The 23,617-nt window shown below is 55.4% G+C and overlaps 8 protein-coding genes across 8 annotated transcripts; 2 read left to right on the forward strand and 6 right to left on the reverse strand.

Annotated features, from left to right (window-relative positions):
• Positions 1–164: 164 nt before the first annotated feature.
• On the forward strand, positions 165–3,215 carry GLRG_04306 (uncharacterized protein; the record flags this gene model as incomplete). The annotated part of the gene is made up of 1 exon (XM_008094991.1): positions 165–3,215. One exon carries the CDS (start codon positions 165–167, stop codon positions 3,213–3,215), a length of 3,051 nt encoding a protein of 1,016 aa, XP_008093182.1.
• A 557-nt stretch (positions 3,216–3,772) lies between these two features.
• Positions 3,773–4,733, reverse strand: GLRG_04307 (U1 zinc finger; the record flags this gene model as incomplete). The annotated part of the gene is made up of 6 exons (XM_008094992.1): positions 3,773–4,041; positions 4,120–4,185; positions 4,273–4,413; positions 4,487–4,588; positions 4,661–4,666; positions 4,724–4,733. 6 exons carry the CDS (start codon positions 4,731–4,733, stop codon positions 3,773–3,775), a joined length of 594 nt encoding a protein of 197 aa, XP_008093183.1.
• A 567-nt stretch (positions 4,734–5,300) lies between these two features.
• Positions 5,301–6,370, forward strand: GLRG_04308 (emp24/gp25L/p24 family/GOLD; the record flags this gene model as incomplete). The annotated part of the gene is made up of 4 exons (XM_008094993.1): positions 5,301–5,513; positions 5,700–5,826; positions 5,964–6,267; positions 6,352–6,370. The coding sequence occupies 4 exons, from the start codon at positions 5,301–5,303 to the stop codon at positions 6,368–6,370; spliced, it is 663 nt and encodes a 220-aa protein (XP_008093184.1).
• Positions 6,371–7,270: 900 nt separating this feature from the next.
• On the reverse strand, positions 7,271–8,131 carry GLRG_04309 (uncharacterized protein; the record flags this gene model as incomplete). The annotated part of the gene is made up of 2 exons (XM_008094994.1): positions 7,271–7,734; positions 7,900–8,131. 2 exons carry the CDS (start codon positions 8,129–8,131, stop codon positions 7,271–7,273), a joined length of 696 nt encoding a protein of 231 aa, XP_008093185.1.
• Positions 8,132–9,134: 1,003 nt separating this feature from the next.
• GLRG_04310 (uncharacterized protein) lies at positions 9,135–10,785 on the reverse strand (the record flags this gene model as incomplete). Its single annotated transcript, XM_008094995.1, has 4 exons — positions 9,135–9,570; positions 9,626–9,791; positions 9,846–10,640; positions 10,695–10,785. 4 exons carry the CDS (start codon positions 10,783–10,785, stop codon positions 9,135–9,137), a joined length of 1,488 nt encoding a protein of 495 aa, XP_008093186.1.
• A 1,156-nt stretch (positions 10,786–11,941) lies between these two features.
• On the reverse strand, positions 11,942–13,714 carry GLRG_04311 (bZIP transcription factor; the record flags this gene model as incomplete). The annotated part of the gene is made up of 3 exons (XM_008094996.1): positions 11,942–12,260; positions 12,318–13,521; positions 13,630–13,714. The coding sequence occupies 3 exons, from the start codon at positions 13,712–13,714 to the stop codon at positions 11,942–11,944; spliced, it is 1,608 nt and encodes a 535-aa protein (XP_008093187.1).
• A 5,482-nt stretch (positions 13,715–19,196) lies between these two features.
• GLRG_04312 (glutathione S-transferase) lies at positions 19,197–20,311 on the reverse strand (the record flags this gene model as incomplete). The annotated part of the gene is made up of 2 exons (XM_008094997.1): positions 19,197–20,123; positions 20,198–20,311. 2 exons carry the CDS (start codon positions 20,309–20,311, stop codon positions 19,197–19,199), a joined length of 1,041 nt encoding a protein of 346 aa, XP_008093188.1.
• Positions 20,312–20,818: 507 nt separating this feature from the next.
• Positions 20,819–21,690, reverse strand: GLRG_04313 (pisatin demethylase; the record flags this gene model as incomplete). The annotated part of the gene is made up of 3 exons (XM_008094998.1): positions 20,819–20,948; positions 21,023–21,369; positions 21,451–21,690. 3 exons carry the CDS (start codon positions 21,688–21,690, stop codon positions 20,819–20,821), a joined length of 717 nt encoding a protein of 238 aa, XP_008093189.1.
• Positions 21,691–23,617: the final 1,927 nt, after the last annotated feature.

The following is a 23,617-nucleotide window of genomic DNA, read 5'->3' on the forward strand; positions in this document are numbered from 1 at the left end:
AGTCTATCCAGCATGCAAACGACTCTGGTTTTCTCGCATCCTCGCTAGCCTGCGAAGGGTCACTGTCTATGCATTTAGCACGCATTGCAATCTTGTAGAACGCATATCAACGGCAGATGCCCTTTATAATGACTGCTCCGGCAACCCGGAAACCATCCTCCACCATGTCGGTTCGACAAAAAACCTACCCCTTGGGCTCGCCCGACAATGCCCTGGCGGGGCAGAGAATGTTCAAAACGCATAAAGTCCTACCGCACCCCAACAGACAAAGGAGCGACACACCGCGCTCCTATCAAGTACGATCAGCCCCGAGGAAGTATGATCTAGTTGTCGACTGTGTACCGTCCCAAAGGGACGCGCCGCAACAGCAGAGCCCTCAGACGCTGAGACACCAACCGAAGCGAATAGGCAGCGGGCCGGACTTGCCTCCGACACCACCTTCACACTCGCGCACCTCGTCGAGCAGTCGCTCCATTCAGCCTCCGAGTCCAACGCCTGCCGAGAATGTGTCGCAAACGCCAACGACACCTGCACGTGTACCTGCCACTCCTCCAAACCAGCAAAGTCCACCAACGCCCGACGTGACTCCTCCACAATCTGCGACTCGCTCCAAGGCTGTTCGACCGATCCCCATCGATCGCACAGTCTCGAAAGCCACCACAGTCGAGTCGCGGACTGCGTCCTTCAGAACTGCCAGAGAAGAACCGTACTCTTCTGAAGATGACGACATGCAATCGACTGTTAGGCCAAACATCCTTTCTGCGCGAACTTCCCAAAACACGGTTCGTCGGGTCTCTGAGCCCAGGGCAAAATCACCATCACCGGTGGGGCTGGGGCTAGGCCTGGAGTCGCCTTCGGAGGACGCTACAACTCCAAAGATGAAAAACGACTTTAATGCCTTTGACGGAGAATGGACTGCCAACAATGAAGTGGAACAAGAGTGGGACGACAACTTGGGCAGGACCGTCACAGTGAGGAAGAGGCGCCAAGAACCAAAAACCGCACCCCGGGCTGGGAGACGCAAGGTTGAAATTTTTGAAGATCGTGTGGTCACGCCAACGAACGCGACAAAGGCGTTACGCGCGATGTCTCAGCGTGAAAGGGCAGCTTTCTACGCACCGAGTGAGATCGCCTGGTCCAACACGCCAACCTATGAATCCTTGGCCAACCGCGATGCTCGGAGGTTCTCGGGCATGTCCACCAAATCTACAAGATCGAATGCCTCGACGATTGTCGAGGCGATCTTGGTTGATGCCCCTTCAATCCCGCAAAGGCGACAGACCCTCAGACACGTGCAAAAGCAGCTCAGTCTGAGGGATTCAGGGTCCGATCGATCTCCTTCTAGCTCCGCCGCGAACTCGGCCGTCCAGCTTGGAGGGTCTCCAAGGCGTCCAAGACCGCTGGCTCGTCCCAGCGGCAGCCGTCACAACAGCTACGCCTCGAACACGACTTTTAATTCCATCTCGAGTGGTAAAGCTCGTAGGGAGATCTGGAAGAGCGGTGGCATCCCTGTCATTGTTATTCCGGACCGTCGCTCATCCGTCAAATCACAGTCCAGCGCGGCCCCGTCTTTGAGATCCACAAGCAGTCGAAGATCCAAAAGAAGTGCAAGCTTGAATTCGGCGACTCGTGCCAATGGACCGAGAGGCCACGACTTACCGACGCCAGTATTCGAGCGGCCAGGGCGGAGAAACCGGTCCATGTCAGAGTCTGATGGCTCTAATCAACGGACGATTGACTATCCACCTGTTATTCCGAAGCGATCTTCTTCACTGTCTGCGCCGACCAGCCGCAACACATCTCGTGCCGGCTCACTTACTGCGGACAGCCTCAAGGCTCAAACCGCTTTGTTGGGCCAACCCTCAGGACATGAAATGAGAGCACCCGCCTTGGCCCTCCAAAGGCCCACCTCATCCGGGACCGACAATGGTCACCATCATCGGGACCACAAGCTCAATGTAGACCATCTCGGAGATCCCTTCTTTGGCAGGCGGTTATCTACGCAGAATACTCCTTTCTCGGCGGCTTCCGTGACGACGAGTGGTACTGCCCCTGAAGTTTCAGAGGCGAAGGCTGTGAGCTTGTATCCTCATCAAAATTCGTCTGTCCTCGTGGTGAATCACTCGAACAAGCCCTCAGAGTGCTCCGACGCGTCCCAAACGGACAAGGAGCTGCCAGAGTCACCTTCAAGGCCCGCGATAATCACTACCGGTCCAGACGAGGAAGGGCTTGTGACGCCACCGCATCCTCAGCATACCATGGACGATGTGGACTCGCCACTTCGCAACCCTCGAACTGCTCCGCCAGTGCCTCCCGTTATTCCTCCTGCTATTCAGTTCATTCCTGCAACTCCTTCAGGCTTGACACCGAATCACGAGAGGGAGCGCAACATGGGCAACTATTTTGAGACAATGGCGGATGAGCAGCCGCAGAAAGGTGGATCTGTCGTCCGCAGGGCGCTAGCCCGGAGACGAACCTCAGAGAAGTATCCGCCTAAAAGCGGCAGACCGGGACTATTGACCAGGACCTTTTCTCTCACGCGTAGAGGTTCAAGCTCCAAAAGTCACTCTTCTATGGAAGGACCTTGCTTGTGCCCGGACTGCCAGGCACCGCCGCCCGAGGACGATCGACTCCACCCGCATTGGCGCCCTGCCTACGCTGATGAGGATGACGATAGGTGGGAGAGGGAAATGGAGGACGAGCCCATCAGCCAGGTGTATCGGTACCCTCCGATCGACAATCGTCCAACTTCGCGAAGAAGCATCAGCGCGCGGGTGAAGAAGACGTTTGCAATCCTTCCCAACCGTGGTGAGGGTGACTTCTACACGTCAGAGACGCGGAATGAGCCTGATAGACGCACCATACGCCGGACGGACAGCGGCAACCTCCGTGTCATGAGGCGCCGGAGCAGCTTAGACTCTCTTCGCGACCAGTCGGCCAACCCCGTTCCTTACATGAGTACCGTCGCCCAACGCGACAACAATGAGGAGGCCGGTCCGAAGAAGAGAAGACGCTTTTCTATCTCGGGTACGTTGGAGGGGTTACAAAACCTGCCGAGGCAAATGAACGAGCGTAAACGAGAGAAGAGGACGCAGGAGCTGCGCCAAAAGATAAGCGGGCCGCGCGAAGTACGGGATGGCATGGGAGACGTCATTCGACCAAACACATACCGCGACTCGTACCAACAAACTAGCTTGTCGATTCACCATTTTTGATCGATGCACGTACAAAATTTCACCAGCCAGATTTATCTGGAACAATCATGCGTAATATACTCGAGGAGACTGGGGCGCCCGGAAGGGCGCAGGAAATGGCTACATGGGAGGTATTATGACCGTTACGAACAAATATCATTTACGACTACAGAATTTTACGACCAAAGACCAATTTCGCGCACTCCGGAACGAATTCCGGGATGCGGTTGACTTGAAGGCCTTGCAACGACAATGATGATCTCACTGGGGCCAAGAACCTAGGGAATGCATGATTTTGTTACGAGAACACTGGGGACTGTTATTGTTGTACCATATAGAGATTACTTGTGAAGATACCATTTTGCACAGGTTCATGATTAAGAACGTCGGCGCCTTAGTATATTGATGTTCCTTTTTCCCACGCATTTTTTGAATGTGATTCGTGGTATCAGTTTGTACCTTTACCATGCCAAGAGTTTTGCCCTTCCCAGATTAGACGCCTAAACACCGTACTCGAAGTCGACGACATGCGCACACACGTGCACCCGTCTGCAAGGAGATGTCACACCCACAAAACCTTACCGCTGGTCACGTCCCGGAGGACCGCCACCAGGAGGGAAAGCCCCAGGAGGGCCGGGAGGGAATCCGCCAGCACCCGGCGGCGGCATACCAGGGAACTGGAAGTTAGGGGGCAGGCCGCCCGGTGCGCCAGGAGGCGGGAAGGGCAGGCCGGCCGGGAGACCGGCCGGCGGAGGGAAGGGCAGGCCGCCGGGGGGCATGGGTGAACCGTTGGGACCCGGGGGAAAGGGGGGCATAGGAGGCATCCCGCGGCCACCTGGTCCGGGGGCTATAGACGCGCAGGTCAGTTTCAAACTTTTCATTAAGTAATTGAGAAAAGCTTCTCGTATGGACTGGTGGGACTTACGCGGGATCATGCCTTGAGGGAAAGGAGGCGCGCCAGCGGGCATGCCGGGGAAGGGAGGTGGGATACCTGTGTAAGCTTGATGTTAGCATAGCAACGACAGAATTGGAAAGGAATTCGCGCTCGCGCGCGCAGGGGTGGGGGGTTTCAACCAACCTCCGGGGAAGGGGAAAGGCGGCGGAAAGGCGTGTCCTGGCTGGTTCTGCGGCAACATGGGGTTGTTGTGCGCCTGGCCTTCGGCGGCATAGGAGGAGGTGATGGAGTCGATGACGGATTGTGCCTTTTCGTGACCGATTTCTAGTATTGGTGAGACGGGGTTAGCTTTCTTGCTTGCGCGGGGAGGCGGGATGGCGGAGGAGGGTGACGGTACGTTGGTAATAGTCTACGACATTGCGCAGGTGGTTTCGACCGCTGTTATGCGCCTTTCGCACGCTCATGGAATCGTGCGTCAGATAGACATCGCAATAATCGCCTGGAAACCCGTGTTAGTCGGACTCGGACCTTCGAAATTGAGCGGTAGGGGAGGAACTGGGAATAGCCGTACAGAAGACTGGGACCTCGGGTTAGCCTCGAACTTTTGGAAGTTTATGGAGGGGAAGAGACTTACACTTGGGCATCGTGGCGGATGGCGCTACAGAGAGCGAATAGTTAACTGTGTGGCTCGAAGCTGGCGATGCAGGAAACAAGAGTGCTTATTGTTCCTCAATGACTGGCCTCGTTAGGTGTGGAAGGATGCGTCGCATCGCAGTGAGAAAGGGTGGACGTCGAAAGGCAGACGCAGCGCGCGCCGCGCCAGACGCCACACCTCAAAAAGTTGCAAGGCTACCATCGCACGTGATTGCCAAGAGCAAGGCTGCCCCTCTCCCAGGCTCTGATTGGCCTTGTCACGGCGTATCCGCTAACAAGGGTCCTTGAGTGGTCCAGGCTCTCGAACGCGACAGATTTCCAAAAATCCCCAAAGGTGGTCCCTTGAGACTGAAGCTCTCCTATCGCTAGCCCAGGGAGCTGCTCCTTTCAACGACCAGCTTTCGACAATCCAACCCACGCCCGGCTCCCCTCCACCCTCTCCCCTTCCGCCATTGCTCTTTCACTTTCACTGCTGTGACTGGCCCGACTCGACCGATTTTCGCGGCAACACTTGCGGGTTCAATTACTACAAATTTGCGAAACGAACCGAACGAACGATGGCGCCGACAAGATCGCTGCTGCATTACGTGTGCGGCCTCGTCCTCCTCGCCTGCTGCGCCCAGGCGCTCAGGTTCGACCTGCAGGCCACAAGTCCCCACGAGGGCAGGAAGGAACGATGCATTCGTAACTTTGTCGGCCGGGATACCCTCGTTGTCGTTACGGCCATTGTGGACGGTCACAAGGGTGACGGTATGACGGTCAACATGCACGTATGTGTCCCCTTCTTTTCAACTTCAGGAAACGGAATACAAAGCAAAAGATCAAATCCTGGGGGGTTTTTTTGTTTCCCGGGAAAAGAAAAAGGCCAAGGAAGAGAGGGGCAAAGGGGAAGAGGGAAAAAAGAACGCGAGCCGTGTTTGATTTGTATGGTTAGCTAACCGCGCATTGTACTCCAGATCAAGGACGCTGTTGGCAACGACTACGGCAAGCCCAGAGACATCGCTGGCGGCGAGAAGCGCATTGTCTTCACGTCTCACGCTGATGCGGCCTTCGACGTCTGCTTCGAGAATATCCTGTCTGGCTGTACGTGGCCCCCCCTAAACCTGACTTTGCATGTGCCTGGTGGTCACAATGTCCATGATGGCAGGACCTCCAGCATAATGCCTTGTTCTCTTTCCCGAGGATTCATGAGAGTTAGAAGCTGACATCAACTTGTATAGCCGGGCGTGGTGGTTCCATGAGCCGCCACATCGAGCTCGACATCGACATTGGTGCCGACGCCAAGGACTGGAACGCCATCCAGGCGACGGAGAAGCTCAAGCCCGTGGAGGCGGAGCTGCGGCGTATTGATGAGCTTGTCAGTGAGATCAACAGCGAAATGGACTACCTGCGCGCGCGCGAGCACAAGCTGCGCGACACCAACGAGAGCACCAACACCCGCGTCAAGTGGTTCGGCATCGGCACGACGTTGACACTCGTCGGCCTGTGGGCTTGGCAGATCATGTATCTGCGGGCGTACTTCAGGTTTGCGATCCACCTCCCTGCCATGTGGGCCCGCAGCCCAAGTGGCCATGGAACCTCTGAAGCTAACTATAGCAAACAATGCAGATCCAAGCACCTTATTTAGAGTTCTTCGCGGCAAGCAAGTCGGCCAACGGCTACCAAAACCGCGAAGGATTTATGGGAAAGACAAAGGACGTTATGTTGTGTTGGGCACGGATGGGCGGCGGCGAGTTTCTCTACGATGCCAACTCGGAAAAAGCATACCAACATCTCGGGGGGTTCCCGAGTGTGCAGCAGTGTATACATACATACCACGATTGCCATTTGAAAAAGTCATGAATGAAATAACGGACATCACATCACAAACCTCTCTGAACTGCAGAGATGGTATCAGTCCACTTTGGTGCAGCGCAGAGCCTAGACAGAGGAGGATACTGCGCTGTCTTGGTCCGTTTCCATCCGCAACACCGATCCTCCCACCTGCCGCCCCTTACTATGCTTCAGAAGGTGTTGCTGCTTGTCTACTACGGTGGGCACGCCGGTTTGAATAAGAGTATGTTTCAGGTCACTGACAGACTTGGGATAAGCTGTCCACCGAGCACTTTCCAAATTGACCGACGTACCTTGCCTGTGTTGACACAGGCGTCGCTGATGCTCATGCTTGCAGCCGTTTATTGCGCTGTCAAATTACAGATTTGCTACACACCATCCATCGTCCCAGGTTCTGGGGGCGCGGTGGTCAGCCCCTCAATGAAGCCAGGCTGCGTTCTCACGTCTCCCGCCCACCTCGCCGCCTTCTAACACGTACTCCGCTCCCGTGAATATGCAAAGACCTCCAAAGAAGCCGAAAATGCCCGTGTACCATGCGCTCCCTTGCATCCCTCTCCCACCATGATGGTTATGTTTCCTGATAGATATGATGGTAAAAAATCCCTCCCACTGGCTGTTATGACTCTTTTTTTTCATTTCTTTCTTTTCTTTTCCTTTTTTACACTTTCACTCCGCGTCGCCGGCGCCCGGCTCTTCAGTTCTTGTTGCCCGCCTTGTCGACGTCGAACAGGGGCGGCATGAATCCGAGCCCGCCCTCCTTGCGCTCCTGGACGTCGCGGTGCACGCCGACGGTGCCGTCCGCGCGGCGGCTGCGCACGTGGGCCCTCAGCATCTCGAGGACCTCGCTGCCCTGCCACCGCGCGGGGACGGGGCGGTACTGCGCCTTGAATGTGCCGACGGTGTTGGCCCACTCGCCGGCGCGCGGTGGCTGCGTGCGGACGTCCTCGGCGCCCTTGGTGTCGGCCGGAGGCGCCTGCGTCGGGGCTGAGTTGGAGGGGGCCTCCTCCTGCGTGGCCCAGTAGTAGATGTCCCAGTCGTTCTCGTCGAGGAAGAGGTCGTACTGCTGCATCTGGGCCTTTGTCATGTGCGGGAGGTGCTCGTTGGCGAAGGTCGACATGAGGAGGTCAGACTCGAGGGTGCCGCGCTTACGGGACTGGTCTGTCCAGACATGGGGTTTCTCTTGGTCAGCTATCTCATCTTTTTTTTCACCCTTCCTTTTCTTCTTCTTTTTCTTTTTCTTCTTCCCCTTGCCCGGCGGTGTCTGCTCAAACGAATTCCACAAAACAAAACAAAAGGAGGAGGAAGTGACAAGTGACAACTTACAGAGGAGACGGGCGCGCATGGTGCGCTCGTCCTCGCCCACGCGCCGCAGCGGCTCGACGCGGAACTTGATGCCCTCGAACTCGCCGACGCCCAGCTCGCCGTTGACGGCGGACTCGGTCTGGGCGGGCGGCTTGCTGGCGAAGCACCTCCGGACAACGAGGGGCACGGCCTGGGTGGGCGGAGCGACTCGGAGGCGGCGAGCCGGGCGGAGGGCGCGGGCCAATGTCGACATGTTTCGATGCGATTTTGTCGGGCGTCTGGTTTCTTTTCCTTTTCCCTCTTCTGCCGTGCTGCTTGGGTTCGGGACAGGCGTTTGCTGTATGGATGCCTGGGAGAGCGAGACAGGAAGTGGGCGGTATGAATAATTAGAGGTTTTGAAAGGGCGAAGGGGAGGGTCTCGTGTTACCGAGGTAGGCAAGACTATCGATAACTTGTGTAGTTCGCCTTCGACAAACGGGGCCCCTGGGATCTCCGTCGACGGTCGAATGGAGCCAGGGCCGTGCAGGTGTGTACCGTGTTCGCGCCGCTGACACTGTATGACGGTTCGATCCCCGACGAACGCGCGCGGAGGTCGGCTTGAATCGTGCAAAGTGACAACTAAAGCCTTGGGTAATTTCTTCTCGGTGGCGGCTCGAGTCTGAGCGTACAAATTGCTTCGCCGAGGTGGTGGAGCAATGCAAAGCGGCAGCTGGAGGATGGATTATGTACAAGCATGTCTCTCATTCTACCGCTGGCCCCTCCACAGATACATCCCCAAAGTCCACCACCCTCTCCGCTAGATCGCCTAGAAGCACAGCTCCCTTCACTTTGCATTCAGTTGCCTCGTCGGATGACTGTAGGCTAACACGAGCTGTTCTTTTTCGACTGAGTTCTCGCCAAACGGAATCGAGGTTGTAACGGATTCAGTATACACAGGAATTCCTGCCGACGAGCAAAAGACAACTTGGGTATTGCGTAACCGAAAACTCCCTAGACATGCATGTTTCTGCATCTTCCCTAGAAACCCCTCAGGCGCCATTTCATAACCATCAAGCGAAAAATAAAAGACAAGGAGTTTGCTTGTTTGCCAGCCCGACCCGTTCCAGAAAGTCCGCAAGTCCCGGACAAACACAGCGTGGACGGAGACTTCCCTTCCAACCACACAATTTCATACCAGTCATTATCTCCATCAAAGGGAGAGAGCGTTGAGCACGCTACAGGTGGAAAGAGGAAGATGCTCGTATAAACATTATTCTTTACTCCGCGCCCTCTGGTAGTATCCTACCTAGGCTGCGCAGCACCTCCATGACGGGCATCTCTTTGGTGCCAGCATTGGCCTTTTCCCTCACTTCTCGCTCCTTGAGCCGCGCAGCGCTCAGCGAGAGCACCTTGTCCGCCTCTCGGCCTGCCGTGTCGACTCGCTGCAAGAGCTTGTGTATGCCGTCAGCGAGCTGGTCCACCTTGAACTCTAGCGTTGACTGCGTGTTTTGCAGGCGGGAGAGCGTCTTGGCACGAACGCTCTCAAACGAAGACGCCGGGTTGGTGAGCCAGCTCAGCATTTCTGTCTCGTTCGGATCGAGCACTGATGCATCCGCCACTGCTGTTTGCGCGGCACCTGCTTCTGGGAATAGCGGTGCGACTTCTATACGCGATTTCTTCAGCGCCAGCCACTTCTTCTTCTCTTCTTTTAGTCTGCATCTCGTCAGCATAGATCCCTGGCGAGTTGTCGAATGTGGCCCAACAATACCTCTTGACTTTCTGTTCTAGTTGCTCAATCTTCTCTTGGTGTTCAATGTTACGTGGGTTCGGCTTGTATATCACGGGCTTCTTCGGTCCCTCTTCTCGACTGAACCAGTCCGAGAATTCCGATTTCGTCGAAAAGTCCTTGAGCAATTGCTCTTGGATGTAGCGAGCTGTACGGAGTTAGCGGTCGAGGAAGGTTATCACAGCCTCATGTGTAAACTTACCACCCAGAATTGTGTTAGAATCTGTTTGACCATGCGGCGGCTTTTCCAGCAGTGCTCGTTCGCCGCACCAGGTTAGCAGTTGCTTCATCCGCCTCGGTTCCATGAGGCCTTCAGACTCGATGTGCTTGTAAAATTCCGCAGTTTCGACCTCCCGATGGGGAATCGCATTGTGTCCGCTCTCGATTAGGGAACTTGCTCTCCTGCCGCGCATACCCGTGCTGCTCCGCCGGTTGCCGCCTCCTTTTTTCCGCATTTCCTTGTTTCTATTGATGACGGGCGTGTCACTGACGGGGAGCGTTATCTTCTCGGACTCAACTGGCTCGTCCATAACGCGTGGCGTCTGTTGTCTCTCCACTTCCATTGGTGTCGCGGTTTCGGCATCGTATTCTTCCTCCGGTACTGGCGCTGGTCTGTTAAGCGGCTTTTCCTTCTCCGGCTTATCTGCCTTGCCCGTAGAGCTGCGCGTGCTTCGACGCGTCGTACGCTTTGGCGCAACGAATTCCAGCTCATCCTCCTCTGCCGGCTGCAAACTCGCGGTTCGTCGCGTCCGGGGCCTTGATGAAGTCGCTGCTTTGGGTGCCGTTACCGATGGGGTCGGTTCGGGTGCCTTGGCTGCTACTGAAGCGCGTGTCTTCGCGGGTCTGCCCCTTCCCGATTTCTTCGCGACAATCGGCGCGGGGTCAGGTTCTGGCCCGGTCTCTGGCTCCGGCTCGGATTCCGCGCTCTTAACTCGCTTCGGTTTCGATCCGCGCGTGAAATGGAAGTCGCCATCTTGTTCGTCATATACCGACGAGGCTGCGCGTGTTGTTAGCATGATATCCGCTTTCCCCTCGCGTTCCTCAAACCTACCCGCAAGGCGCTTGCTTTTCCTTGATCCAGGCTGCTCGTTGCTCATGCTAATGACTTGCAACGGGTGGCGGGTGCGAATGACGGTCGTCATGGATGGCGCGTCACAGAGTGCATATAGTCGAGACGTAAAAGCCGGCGCTGGGAAATGTGGTAACGTCAACCGCGCTCCGAAGCAACGAAACTCGCGTTAATCGGCGCGCAAAGGACAAAATATCGGAGGAGAAATCGGGAACTTCTTGACAATTTTCAGTTCGCTGCGCATTCGGTCGGCGGGGAAGTGGCGTGGGGGTCGCGTTGATCTGCTGGGGTAGTTGGGGCGCGAAAATGGAGAGATGAAGCTTCTCGACGATGTTGTTTACATGAGGGACGATTTACCCGAGAGGCTGCGCTAAGCCCTTTTAGGAAGTCTCCTAACAGCCAGTCACAATCCCGGGCCACGACCGACCGACCGCCTCTCTGATAATTCGGCAATTATCTATCTCATCAGTCTCCAAAGGCCGATACCAGGGCAAAAACAATGTTCCAACTTTCAACCCGCACATTTCATGAGACTACTTCCGGCGGTGTATAACCGCACCGGTGATCATGAAAATGTCACAAATTGTCAAAACCTAATAGAAGTAGTACAAGAATTGATTCTCATCACTATTCCGAAATGAAAAATAGAAAAAATGAGGATATTATTATGTGAAGCGTTGAATTCGGAGGCATTGCCAGTCATGCAGCTATTGTTACCGTTGCTACGTTCAAAACAAAGATCAAATCAGCCAAACTGGCGGCAGGCGGTGTTGTTTCCGACTTCCGCCCCTAGACGCCTCCCGTGTTTCATTCAGTAGAACTGCCAAACCATAAAACTCCTTTTGATGTATATGCCTTGCATTCAACGCCTCTCGATGAAGGGTGAATGCATTACCGGCAGTCCCAGCCAATGACGCCGGCCGATTTCCTTCCTCCGAAACGAGGACTGCTCCCGTTACTATACAGCCCAGCCTCAACTAACCTCCAAGAGCAAGTGGGAGAAGGGAAGTGACGATAATGGGGCACGAATGTCGTGTTAAAAATGATACAGTAGAACCGCGAGGCCGGGCCAAGCCAGGAAAGAAACGGCGTAAACATCGTCGTCTCAGCATTGGCTGAGCACAGGCCACAAAATGGTAGCCGCTGCTGGTTGCTCAGGGATATGACGAGATCTCAATTCTCTCAGTCTTCCCAAGGTTGAAGGCGTAATCGTATGACGCTTCGTCGTCCTATGAAAAACGTCGCTGCACACCCTGTCCTGCCGCAAGCACCTGCTGGTTTGGAATGGAAGCGGCCATGCCGTACGGATTCATCTGCGGGTTGAAGGGCTCCATCGCCTGTTGCATAAAGGCACCGTGGAGGCCCTGTTGCTGTGTAACAGGGCAGTCCTTGTGGGCGAGGAGTAATGTTTTGAGGTTAACAACCTCTTCCCTCAGCTGTGTTATCTGAGCCGTCAGAGCGTCATTTTCGCTGCTGAATAGCTCGACCTTTGACTGGAGGTTAGCCAGCCATTGCTTCTTGCGCTGGCGGCACTTGAGTGCAGCAACTCTGTTCAAAGTCGTTAGCTAAATTCAGTCATGTGACAATAATAGTCTCATAGCTAACCTGTTACGCTCCAAGAAGTTCTTGCGCTTTTCTTCGTCTGTCATCTTAGACTTGGATCCGCCTTCCTCGTTATCATGCTTCATGTCGCCGTCGTCATCTGACTGGCTTTCGTCGCCATTCATATCAGATAGAGCAGTGTTATTGGTCTTGGACTTCTTGCTAGGGGGGCCCTTGGCCGGAGGCTCTTCAGCCTTCCGACGGCCATTGACTGAGCCACCTCCGGTAGAGTTTCTCTTACCCTTACCCCTCGCCGAGGGACGGGCTTGCTCGCTCTCATCCGACATGGCGCTGCCGCCTTCGCTAACACCTCGCACTGAGGATCCAGCGCCAACTGAGCCAGCACCGTTCACACTCATCCGAGGAGACGTGTCGATACCCTGTGTGGGGGCAGGGGCAGGGGCAGGGTGCGACTTGGACTGGGGCTGCGTTGTCGACGCGTATACGGGAGCTTGAGCGCCGTTTCTACCTTGAGCAAGCATAAACAGACCGTTTGCCGCGTCGTTGTCGTGGGGGTCAAATTGCTTAGCTTCGGCCTTTACAGCAGGTGCGCCGTTGGGCATATCCTGGGGCTGCGAAGTAACGGGTGGCTGTTGTTGGCCCTGGCTCTGGTTTTGGTTTTGGTTTTGATTCTGCGCCTGATTTTCACGTTTCGCAGCAGCACTCAAAGCAGTTCGGTGGAAATCAATGGTGCTAGGTGTAGCACCTCCGCTAGCAAGCTGGGCAAAGAGTTGTTGGGAGTTGGGACTAGGAGCAGGGAACATGGACCCGCTGCCACCTGGTGTCAAGCCGGTCCTGAGCGAGGACTCGTTCGGGGTCGGGAAGCCGCCTCGTAAGTGATGCGTGTCACTGAAGTAATCGCTCGTCGGACCCGACAACATGGCCGGGCTCAACGGACCAGTCCGGAGAGAACCACCTCCCCAATTAAACGGAGTTGCGCCGCTGCCGGGCAGCAACGAAGAGGGCGAAGTCAGAGCGGCAACGGATGGCAATTTCGTACCTCCGGGTGTCTCTGGCGCGCCTCCACCGAAAGACTGCTCAAAGGGGTTGGGCTCCAGACTGAGAGATCCAGCGGCTCCGCCGCCAAAGTAATCGGGAGTGTTTCCAGCGACGGTTTGTCCAGGTCGAGGAGGGGGGCCGAGAGGTTTCGCGCCGTCAGCATCGGGCTTCAAACTCGGATCGGGTTGCTTCACTTCGGAGATGGAGTCTATTTAGTGGTAAGCGAGTGGACGGCGACGACACGACGAGGGCGATGGAAATGCTTGTTGAGAAAACGGCAAAGTATCGTGATGCGAACGAAAGAGAGCAAACGTACCTCGGCGTGACGGAGTGGCATTGTTGGACTGTTTGGGAGATTTGGTATCACCCCTGGTCGAGGCATCATTCGGCGGCGTGCCCATGATGACGACGATGATGTATTATACTAGGGGGAAAGAGGGTTGTTGACGTTTGTGGGGTCGACGCCGAAGGCAAAAGGTGACGGCAGAAGGGTAGGGATGATGTATGATGGTGTTAGGGGAAACAAAGCCAGATGAGGTCAGAGGGCAAGACGCAGCCAACAGTAAGAGGAGGGCTTGGGAGTCCGAGTGGAAGCAGAGAAGGGAAGAGAAAAGCGCGCGATGGTCCTGCGCAACGTGGGAGACACGGGCAAAGCAGCGACGGACGGCAACGGGCAGGGAAGGTTTCGGTTAGTTGGTCAGAGGCAGCAGCTACGGTATTGCAGCGCTCCTCTGAGTTGGAAGCGGCACGGGAATGGAGTAAGTTTCGGCGATCGACGACGTGGTGAGGAGGGAAAAAAAAAGTTGTCTCGCTGTGGCCGGCAGCAGAATACCTAGAGTGATTGCGTAAGTTGTGGCCTCTCTGGATGCGTACCCGGGAACGTGCTGAGATCGAGGGGGGTGCAGAGCGAAAGCGAGTATCGAAGTGAGGATGGGATGTTGGGTGGGAAAAAAAACGGCAGACGTCACAGGTCAAGTATGACGTTGCGCGGCGGTTGATTTAATAAAAAAAAAAGGGCGAGGGCGCACGAGAGAAAAGAAAAAGGGTGGGCAGCGGCGCACACTCCTGATACCAAGACGCCCACGTCCATGTCCATGCCCATGCCCATCCACACCCCCCGTCCTGGTCCATCCAGTCTCGTTCGACAGCTTGTTCCTGCGCTGTTGCGCCTTCTGTTGCTTCCTGCTTTCTGCTCCTGCCCCGTTCTGCTGCGAGAAACGCTGTGATATTTGTGGGTCTATTTTACGCACTGTACGGCGACTGACCCGGGTAGCCAAAGAACGGCTTACGAATGGGGGTTAGTCTTCCCCACACACACACACGCCCCCCCCCCCCCCAGCGTATCGTACCTCTCTACCTACCTGACCTGACTTGAACTATCTACGGAACGATGACAACGTATTAGGTATTGCCGGCAACAGCATCTTCGTGAGACATCATCCAGCCCTGCCATGGGTGTGTGCCCGTCTGTTTTTGACCGTCTCCCCGTCCGGGGCTTTGATTTCAACTTCGGTACATATCTCACTCAAACCTGGATTGGGTTCCGTCCACTGCCCTGCCCTGATATCGTTGAACGGCCGAGTGAGGAGGTCACCCACCCACACACACGCAATGATCAAACTCCGTCCCATATTGCTGCTTCAAGCAAAGGACGGTAGAGGAGGCTACCGACGACGCGATGGCATGCACCATCTTGCTCGGAGGGTTTCCTTCTTCGTATTTTCCAATCCGCTCCTCGACTGTGCGGGTTTGCCTTTCGGCTTCGCCTTATCTTGATTTATCAGCTGAATAAAATGTACAAGAAGATGTACAAGAAAATGTACAAGAAAATGTACAAGAAAATGTACAAGAAAATGTACACTACACTAGAATACTGTCCACACTGTTGCATTGCCAGGACCGTCACCATGAACCCTGGGGACGTCTTGGGCCGGGCCTGGGCAGGCGATGGGTCTTTTCTCTTCCACAGTGCCTCGCTTCATCCAGATAGATATCTACCCTACGGATGGATACCTACAAACCACAAACCACAAACCAGACGGGCGGCCTGCCAGGAGCAAATCGACCGATACTCAGTGTCACACTGTACGCGTGTCGACCACTCACCGGCCATGGCCCAACCAGTGTGCAAGAAGCCATACGGTCAGAGGAAAAAGGAATGAGAAAATTCAAATCCAGAGGGGGGGTGCCGGTCCGCACCACCCCGGTCTGCACCGTGTCTTCAGCCAACGTTGTTCACTGTGGCTGCGAGTTGTCCATCCATGATCCGGCAGTCCCACTCCGCCCCCACCCACACCCCAAATGGCAAAGACTGCTAACCCCTGCATTGATTGCATCACTTTCCTTCCTGTCGCAATCATAACAGCGCAACCCGCCGCCGGCTTTCTCTCGGTTTGGCGGTTTGCCTTTTTTTTTTCTTTTTCTTTCTTTCTTTCTTCCTCGTGGAGGTGGATGAAGAGTATCCATACAACCCGAACCATCATACACTAGTCGCCCGCCGAGCCTCACCCACGGCTCGCTCCATCATACAAACATCCAGTTTCGCCCCTCCTCACTTCTGTAAATCTCCTACGCATCACATCACTGCTACGATTTCTTCGACCCATCAACCCGCTGCGCAGTGCCTTCCTTGTCTTTCGCAGGTTCTAGACCAGTCAGCGCCATCGAACCATCCGCACCGTGTGGCCGCGCTAGGTGTCTAACCATGCGGCCGTCAGGTCGTTTTGAGGAATCTGGCCCTCGACAAAACGTTACGGTGAGATGATCGACGTTTTTGTTCCTCTTTCTGGAAAACTTCCCCTCTCCCATTCGCGAGCTGGTATCGTATCCCACCCGTACTGTACGGCAACTGTACCTTGGTGTAGTGTACGGACATCCAGCCTCTGGGGCTCGACCGCATTCGACAAGACTCTCGAAACCTGGCCGTGTCATGCTTTTGTCCTGTAGACCATCAGCCAGGCCTCGACGGCAGTCGCTCTTCCATATTTCTAAGCTGCACCTGCCCAACCCAGCTGGGGCCGACAATGACAGCGTGGGTGGGCTGGCAAAATGAAGGGATTCAACGCGACTAGCAGTCGGGGTGGCAAATTGTGGTCATTACCCACCAATGAGGTGCTGCATAGCGCCGCGAATTGGTCAGGGAGGGCCCGGCATCTGGTCCCTGCCCCCCCGACTGGCGACTTTTTCTACTTTTAACAAATTGCGTCACAGCACTAGCACACGTCGGGCCACGTCTATATCGAATCCGTTCCGAGGCCCAGACACGGAAACGCAGACCAGAATGATGCCGTTTTCCCCCCTCCTCGCCCCTTTGGCAAGCGACCCGTCGCCTAGCATTGCTTCAGCACTCGCGCCCTCTCTCTATTTCTCTGTCTCTATCTCTCTCTCTCTCGCTGTTCAGCATTGTTCGCGGTATGGATCTTGCGCTTACAGTTCTCTACCCGAGTCCTGGTTTAGTCAGCTGAAAGTCACAGATTCGACTTTCAACACCCCATTACGTCACGGACACGTCTGTTTTAGGCTTGAGACGAGGACAACTAAGAAGATAGAGTTCGCGAAAGCACAGCAAGTACTCGCGCCCAAGGCTACGGCTTCGGCCTGTGCACTCAGGAGTACCGGTCCTGGTGCCATTTGGCTTCTGCGCTGCGTTGGTGGCGTCGTTGGACGTGACGTAACTGTGCGCTGTTGAAGTATCGGCGAATGGTACGGATATACATATTTGTATGGCCCAATAAGCTAAGAATACGGTGCTGTGTATCAACGGTGTCGCCCACACTTGTCGCCCGGCACGGTCGGCAAGTTCCAAAAGCTAGCCAACGGACCTCTGGTCTGTACGACTAGCCATTCGCGCGTTCGGTTCGTGCGTGTCAGGATCCATCTTATCAATGGCGGGCTGCGATTTTGACAGGATCCATCCAGTATTGTAGGTATACGACCGCGACACAGGCAACGGATTTCGAGAACTCTCATCGTCTTCCAGGTCTTCGCTTTGGAAGCTTGCGGATAAGCCCACGAGCTGCTCCGGGACGACCGCTTGATGGTGTGCTTGGTTGGGTTTTCTGCGCTCGCTACGCGAGTCGAATGGGATTCTGAGTCGCATGCTCGGGGAAAGGACAGGGTACGTATCACAGGAGGAGAAAGACTTTGTCGGCAGGTCAGTTACCAAATTATGACGCACTAGACCCGGAGCACGATCCCTGTGCCCGCAGCCAGTGGCTCCTCTATTCCCGCACCACACAAGCACAAGCACTGTGCTTGAATTACTGTACACTACGGATTATTACCTTGATTGCCTTTCGCGTCGCGTTGCGACGTATCTTACTGTAGGGGGGTGCAGGGATACATATACTGACGGAACAATGACGGAGAAAGCCGATTGCTTGCTAAAGGTGACGGCACGCTTGATAAGCACTTCAATCAAGCCAAGCCTCTCTCTGGCATAGGCACGACTATTGTCGATTTATCTGCTTGAGCCTCGATTCCGATCTTGCGCATCAAGAATGTCGGATGGAAATTCGGATCCAAGCGAACGAACGCACGCACGCAAGAAACACACGCTCCATTACAGCAAGAGAGCGGCGTCTTTCGCCATGTCTAGCTAGCGCATCTACACTCCCACTGCCCATTCCCTCGGGTCGCCGCCACAGGTGCCTGTTTAAGCCTCAACTCAGTGGAGGATCTCGTCCGAACAACTCCAGCTCGGCGTCGTCGTACTCCTCCTCGTTGTCCTCGTCCGCCCCCAGCTGCGATCCATGACTCCCCGTCGTCGGCGCATTTCGCGTGCCAATGCATCCTGTGGTCCCCGGTTGGCCATGTTACCTACTTTCCCCTAAGCAAAACCACCGCGGTAGCTTCAAAACACAGCCACGCTTATCGCCGATGGCTAGCTGGATCACATTTGACCCCATACGGTGACATGCCGCCTCGCAACTTGACCTTTCAACGGGCGATTCTGGCACCTACTAGTAGATGGGCGGGAGAGGGAAGGGTGAACCGCGCCGACGAATGGCTGGCTATCCCAAGCGGCCGTTCCGTTCCACCAATGCTGTGTGTCGTGTAGTGTGTCTTACAAGCGTGATCGATGGCGGCAAAGTGATGGAGCTGGAAGCAGGAAGCTGCGTCGCCCGATGGCTCTCGCATGTCGTGCCGATGCCCCACTCCCTTCTCAAGTTATCACAGTCGACTTTGAAACTACTCGGCACTCGGTTTGTTTTTTTAGTAGCAGTGGGTTGTTAGTGGTTTTATTTTATTTTATTTTACTTTATTTTATCTTATCTTGTTTTATTTTATTTTATTTTATTTTCTTGCTAGCGTTGGTCGCCGTCTGCATTAGTGAATCGAGAGGTATACAGCAACAAGCAGTAGTTTACAACTTCAATGTGCGGCAAGCGAACGCGCGTAGGAAAACTCGGCCACTCGATGTCCAGTCTGTGCAACACGGCGATGTGGGGGGGACCGAAAGCGGCCTTCTCGCCTAGTAGAGACGGCGGAGGGAGAAGACCACTGCACAACCACCCACCCACCATATCGGACCATTTGACGAACTGCAGCATACCTACCTAACCTATCTCAACCAAGATGTCTTGTGCGACGTGGACGATCGCATTCTCAGCCCTCCATCCCAGCTCAGATGGGCACGAGGTTTCTCGATGAACGGTTCCCCCGGGCTTTTCCAATTGTGTTTTCCCGTGCCCCGGCCCGCGCCCCCTTTGGCATGCTCGTCACAAACCGAACCCCCCCTCGGTGAGTGAAGATTTACGCCACCATTCCAATGTTTAGGATGTGATGCTCCCCGATGGCCATTACACGTTTTGCAGGCCCCCGCCCGTTGCCATCGCGCGTAAACATTAGTTCAGCGGGAGAGGAATATGGAAGGCTTTTTTTTCACAGCTTGGCGGAGGCTCTGCGTTCCTTGAACCTGTCCAGCTTCTCCACCCTGAAGCCATGTCGCGGCGCGTGCACCCTCGCCGGCCCCTTAGGCCCCTGGACCTCGATCACTACCTCGTCCTTGTCGAGGCTGACCAGCTTCCCGGTGTCCTTGTGCGAGGCGCCCGTGTCGGCGGGCCAGAGGATGACGTCGTCGCCCGCCGCGAGTCCCTCGGCGGCCACGAGCGCGTCCGCCGCATCGACACAGCCCGCGGCCTCGTTGTACGGCGACGAGACGACGATGCCAGCGGCCTCGTCCCCGGACACCGTCGCAACCTCTGGCGCCGCCTTCGTCGCCGCCGACACGGCCTTCTGGAAGCGCCCGATCCACGCAAACACCTTGGGGAACCGCTCCGCTGATATCTGCTCCTGGGGAAGCGCGCCGGGGATGCGCGTGAGCCAGTGCGGCAGCCACACGGCCTCGATGTCCGCCAGCCCGGGCCCGTCCGTCCTGAGGACCCAGTCCCGCCCGTCGGCGAGCAGCGTCGTCTCGAGCAGCTCCATCGTGCGGCGGATCTCGTTGACGGCCGTCGGCCGCGCGCGCTGGATGGTTTCCGCCGAGTGCTTGCGGCCGAGGTATTCCGCGCGGTCCTTTAAAAAGTTGCTCTTGGGGTCCCGAAGAAACGGCAGGTCCGTGGGGAGCACGTTGACGGCGTTGGAGAAGACGCCGCCGTCGATCACGAGAGCCTCGAGGAGGCGCTCAACGGCGACCTCCTCCGGGACGGCGGCGCCTAGGCGCGGGCGCGAGGGGTAGAGCTGCTCGAGCTTGCGGAGCATGAGGCGGGTGTCGTAGTAGATGTCGCGGCCGATGGCGAGGATCGGGATCCGACGGTGAACGATGCCGAGCTTCTCGACATCCGGCCGGGGGAGGACGGGGGGTTGCATCTGGCGTGTCGTGTTAGTGCACAGTCTCCTCCTGAGTGAGCAAACAAAAAAAGCAAGTGGCGTGGCAGGCGTACGCATTGGACGTATGGGATGCCCCTGAGCGCAAGGTACCACACAATCCGCCTCGCGTACGGCGAAGCGGAGTAGTGGTACAGCACGATCTTCTTTTCCTCGCCAGAAAAAGACATTGCGGGCTTGTTGACCTGCTGTCGGTGGATGTAGTTGAGATACGGTGAGATGTGGCGCAGCCGGTCAGACAGTGAAAGCACGGCAGTACGGGGTCGAGAACCAGGCTATGGCAGCGAGGAAATCCGCCCGATTAGGCGTGACTCGTGTAGCTGGAAGACGAATCGGGGTTGTAAATTGCTTTTCAAAAAGAAAAGAAAAAGAGAAACAAGGTATAAATAAACAATAAGAAAGACGAAGATGGAATACTAACAATAGAAAAAGGTAAGCGCCCGCGGCAACTTTGCAGGTCTGGGTGACGTGAGGAGGTTGATGATGCAGCAGCCGAGATGAGGCGAGAGATGCCGAGGCACGATACTATGTAGACAGCCGGCCAATCCGGGGGTTGCAACGTGGGGCTCTGGGCACGTGGAGCGGCCAATGGCATGGCTCTGTGGAGGGGGGTCGTTCACCTGGGTGGGGCTAGCCAATTGGGTGTTATACCTTTTTCTAATGAAGGGGTGGTGACCCTACATTTGGAGGATGATCTCTGATTCGACTTCCTCCTGTGTCAAGCCATGCGCGACGAAGGAGCCCAACATATCCCTCTGAACCGTCTTGTCGGGCCCGAAGCGCTCAGCGGCCTGCTTCTTGGCGATTCTATATTCGACGATCAGCGAACGAGCCCGTTGTTCAATATCAAGCTACGCCAAAGCGGATAAGAAGCATCTCACCCCATCACCTTTCCGAACCCTAGCCGGTCCTTCTCCGACGGCAGCAGTGCCCGGAACAGGGGCGAGCCGAACAGGCGAACGACCCAAGGGTAAACGGTTGACACCATGAGCATTGGCAGACTCTCTTCCGTCGTCCTGATGTAATCGTACACATCCGAGTCGGTTTCCATGAAGCCTAACGGCTTTCCAAAAGCGAGGTCCGAGATGACGTCCAGGGTGAAGAACTGCGCCTTGCGGCCAAAGTCCAACGGTTTGTCCGCATCGATGTACCTTTCGATTAGCGTAAAAAGCCGCGATAGGTTTTCGTCTATCTTGGTTTCAAGGTTTTCTACCTCACGGCCAGAGTACTACACAATGTCAGGCACGTCATGCTTTTTGGGCAATGTATGAAGTGGCTTGAGGGGGTAATGGGAGAGGTTGTGGCTTACACCAGCCGCCATTTTGGACCGCAGCTTGGAGTGGTCATCCTCATTCCTCGACGACAAGATGTTGTTCTTGGCCGGGTTGAAGCGCATGGCGTCGTACCAGTCCGAACGACGGTATTCGCTACGCACGGCGAGCATGCGCTTCAAGAGCTCCGGATCGTCGTCGAGGAGGTCGTTGGGGCCGATGCGCGCGAGTGATCCTACGTTGGTCTCAAATAAGCGGCTACTTCTTGTGAATAACATCAAGATAAGATAAAGCCACGATCATAAAAGCACGAGATAGCTCACCATATTTTTGACTGACATGATACAAGTCGAGGTCTCCATGTCGCCCGGTCAAGACCCGGAGAAACCATAGTTTTGATACGGCGGCGAACGGTGGTCCCTTGAAGTGTCTAAGTCTCCTATATTGCCTCACCGTTACCAATAACTTATGTAGAAGGAAGGCCAAAGACAGGAGAATAATGGCAGACTGGGTGGGGTTCCTGTCCCATTGATGGCGAAAAGCCTGGACGAGATCGGACGGATCGGCCATCACCTCTCTTTTCGATGGATTTGGATACGAAGGTAACGGTGCCGCAGACGGTGTGTAAGTTGTAAGTCAGACTGCTGTTTGGCGGCGTACAAATCGTTGGCCATCAAGTTGAGAGGTTCTGGACGACTGCAAGCTTCTGATGGTCAAGAGAAAGCAGGTCGTATATACGTTTGCTCACCATACGCGGGGTAACTTAACTGCAGAAACCCCGGTCGATAGCCCCTCATATCCTGTGGTATGATCTTTCCACCTTCCTGTTCTGCAGAATATTCGATAAGGATATTGGAGAGGGGGATAGGTACTTGTATGACGTAGGAACTCGGAGCGAGGTGGGGGGTGTGAGCGACGACAGCATGTTGGTCCCAACAGGCAACTTTTACTTTCTTTCATGATGAATATCCTGACGAGTGGCAGTATTGCCATGTGTCCCGTTTCTTTCATTGTCTGAACAAAATTGCCTTGTCCACCTGCTCCTGTCTTACCAGCCACCATCTTACGGCCGCGCAGGTGGTGCTTGAGTCCCAATGAATCCTCGCTGCGTCAAAACAGCCCTTGATATGTATCGCTTCTCAACCTCAAACTTAAAGATAGAGCACGGAAGGCTGATTGGCTTGGTTTGAGTATGATGCTATGATTTTGAGATAGCTCACCGACGCCTAGCCTGCGGGGTCACTTCGGTAGGTATTCTTTCAGACTACCTAGGTAGGTGCCTAAAACGACCTCGTCGAGGACGTAGAGCGATTTTCCAAGACCGGCAATTGGATGCAAGGTTCTCGCACACTGATACGGAGGATACCCATCATGCCACGACAAGGCACCTCATCCAAAAGCGATCCGGAGTAAGCCGGGATCTACTTGAGGCGGTTTTCCGTTCCGCCGTCGGAGGCGTAGCTTCCACTCGCCAGGTGTAGTAGGACCTGTGGAAACGAACCGATCTATACGTTTTATCCTGCCAAGTACATCGGGTGACCTCATGGGTGGCTCACGCAACTGACTAGGATACCTACTACACTGGTCTTCCCCCCCCAATATCTACGTTACGCCAAGTCTCGGCAACGAATGCAACATTATGAGAAAGACCCAGAGCGAGCCCGGTAAAAACTGCACACATGCGGCGGATCGCTCATCAAGTCTCGGAATGTCCATTCTAAAGCACGTCGCTGACCGACGGCTACACGGTAGACTGCGCCGCCGGAAGTGGCTCTCTGTGCCCCACCTTACGGCCCGAACGACAGGGCTATCCGGCGCGGGCGCCGACCCGGACAGTGGGACCTGCGCGACGAAGACACCCGAATACGACGAGTCAGCGGCGTGCCACTCGTAATACTAACACCCGGCCGCAGCAGGATCTTCGGGTGCAAAATCTGACGGTGACTGGGGCCGCTTTAGCAGTGCCCCGCAGAGACAAAGTTGCTAAATGGGTTCGTTCACCTAATCTCGCTGTCAAGGAGGAAGAGTTCGCCAGAGGACGCCGGGGGTGAGGTGCTGACCCAGGCGCTCCAACAGAGCAGGATCAGTCTGTGGCACAGGTCCTAACGTCAATATTTGTATTTTGAAACGAAACGCGAAAGTTAACTCACGGCCTCGTTGCGCCTACTCACGCCTGTGCATGGCCAGTTCCCCGGACTCAACTCC

This window comes from Colletotrichum graminicola (assembly GCF_000149035.1).
Source record: "Colletotrichum graminicola M1.001 genomic scaffold supercont1.13, whole genome shotgun sequence".
Lineage (NCBI taxonomy): Eukaryota > Fungi > Ascomycota > Sordariomycetes > Glomerellales > Glomerellaceae > Colletotrichum > Colletotrichum graminicola.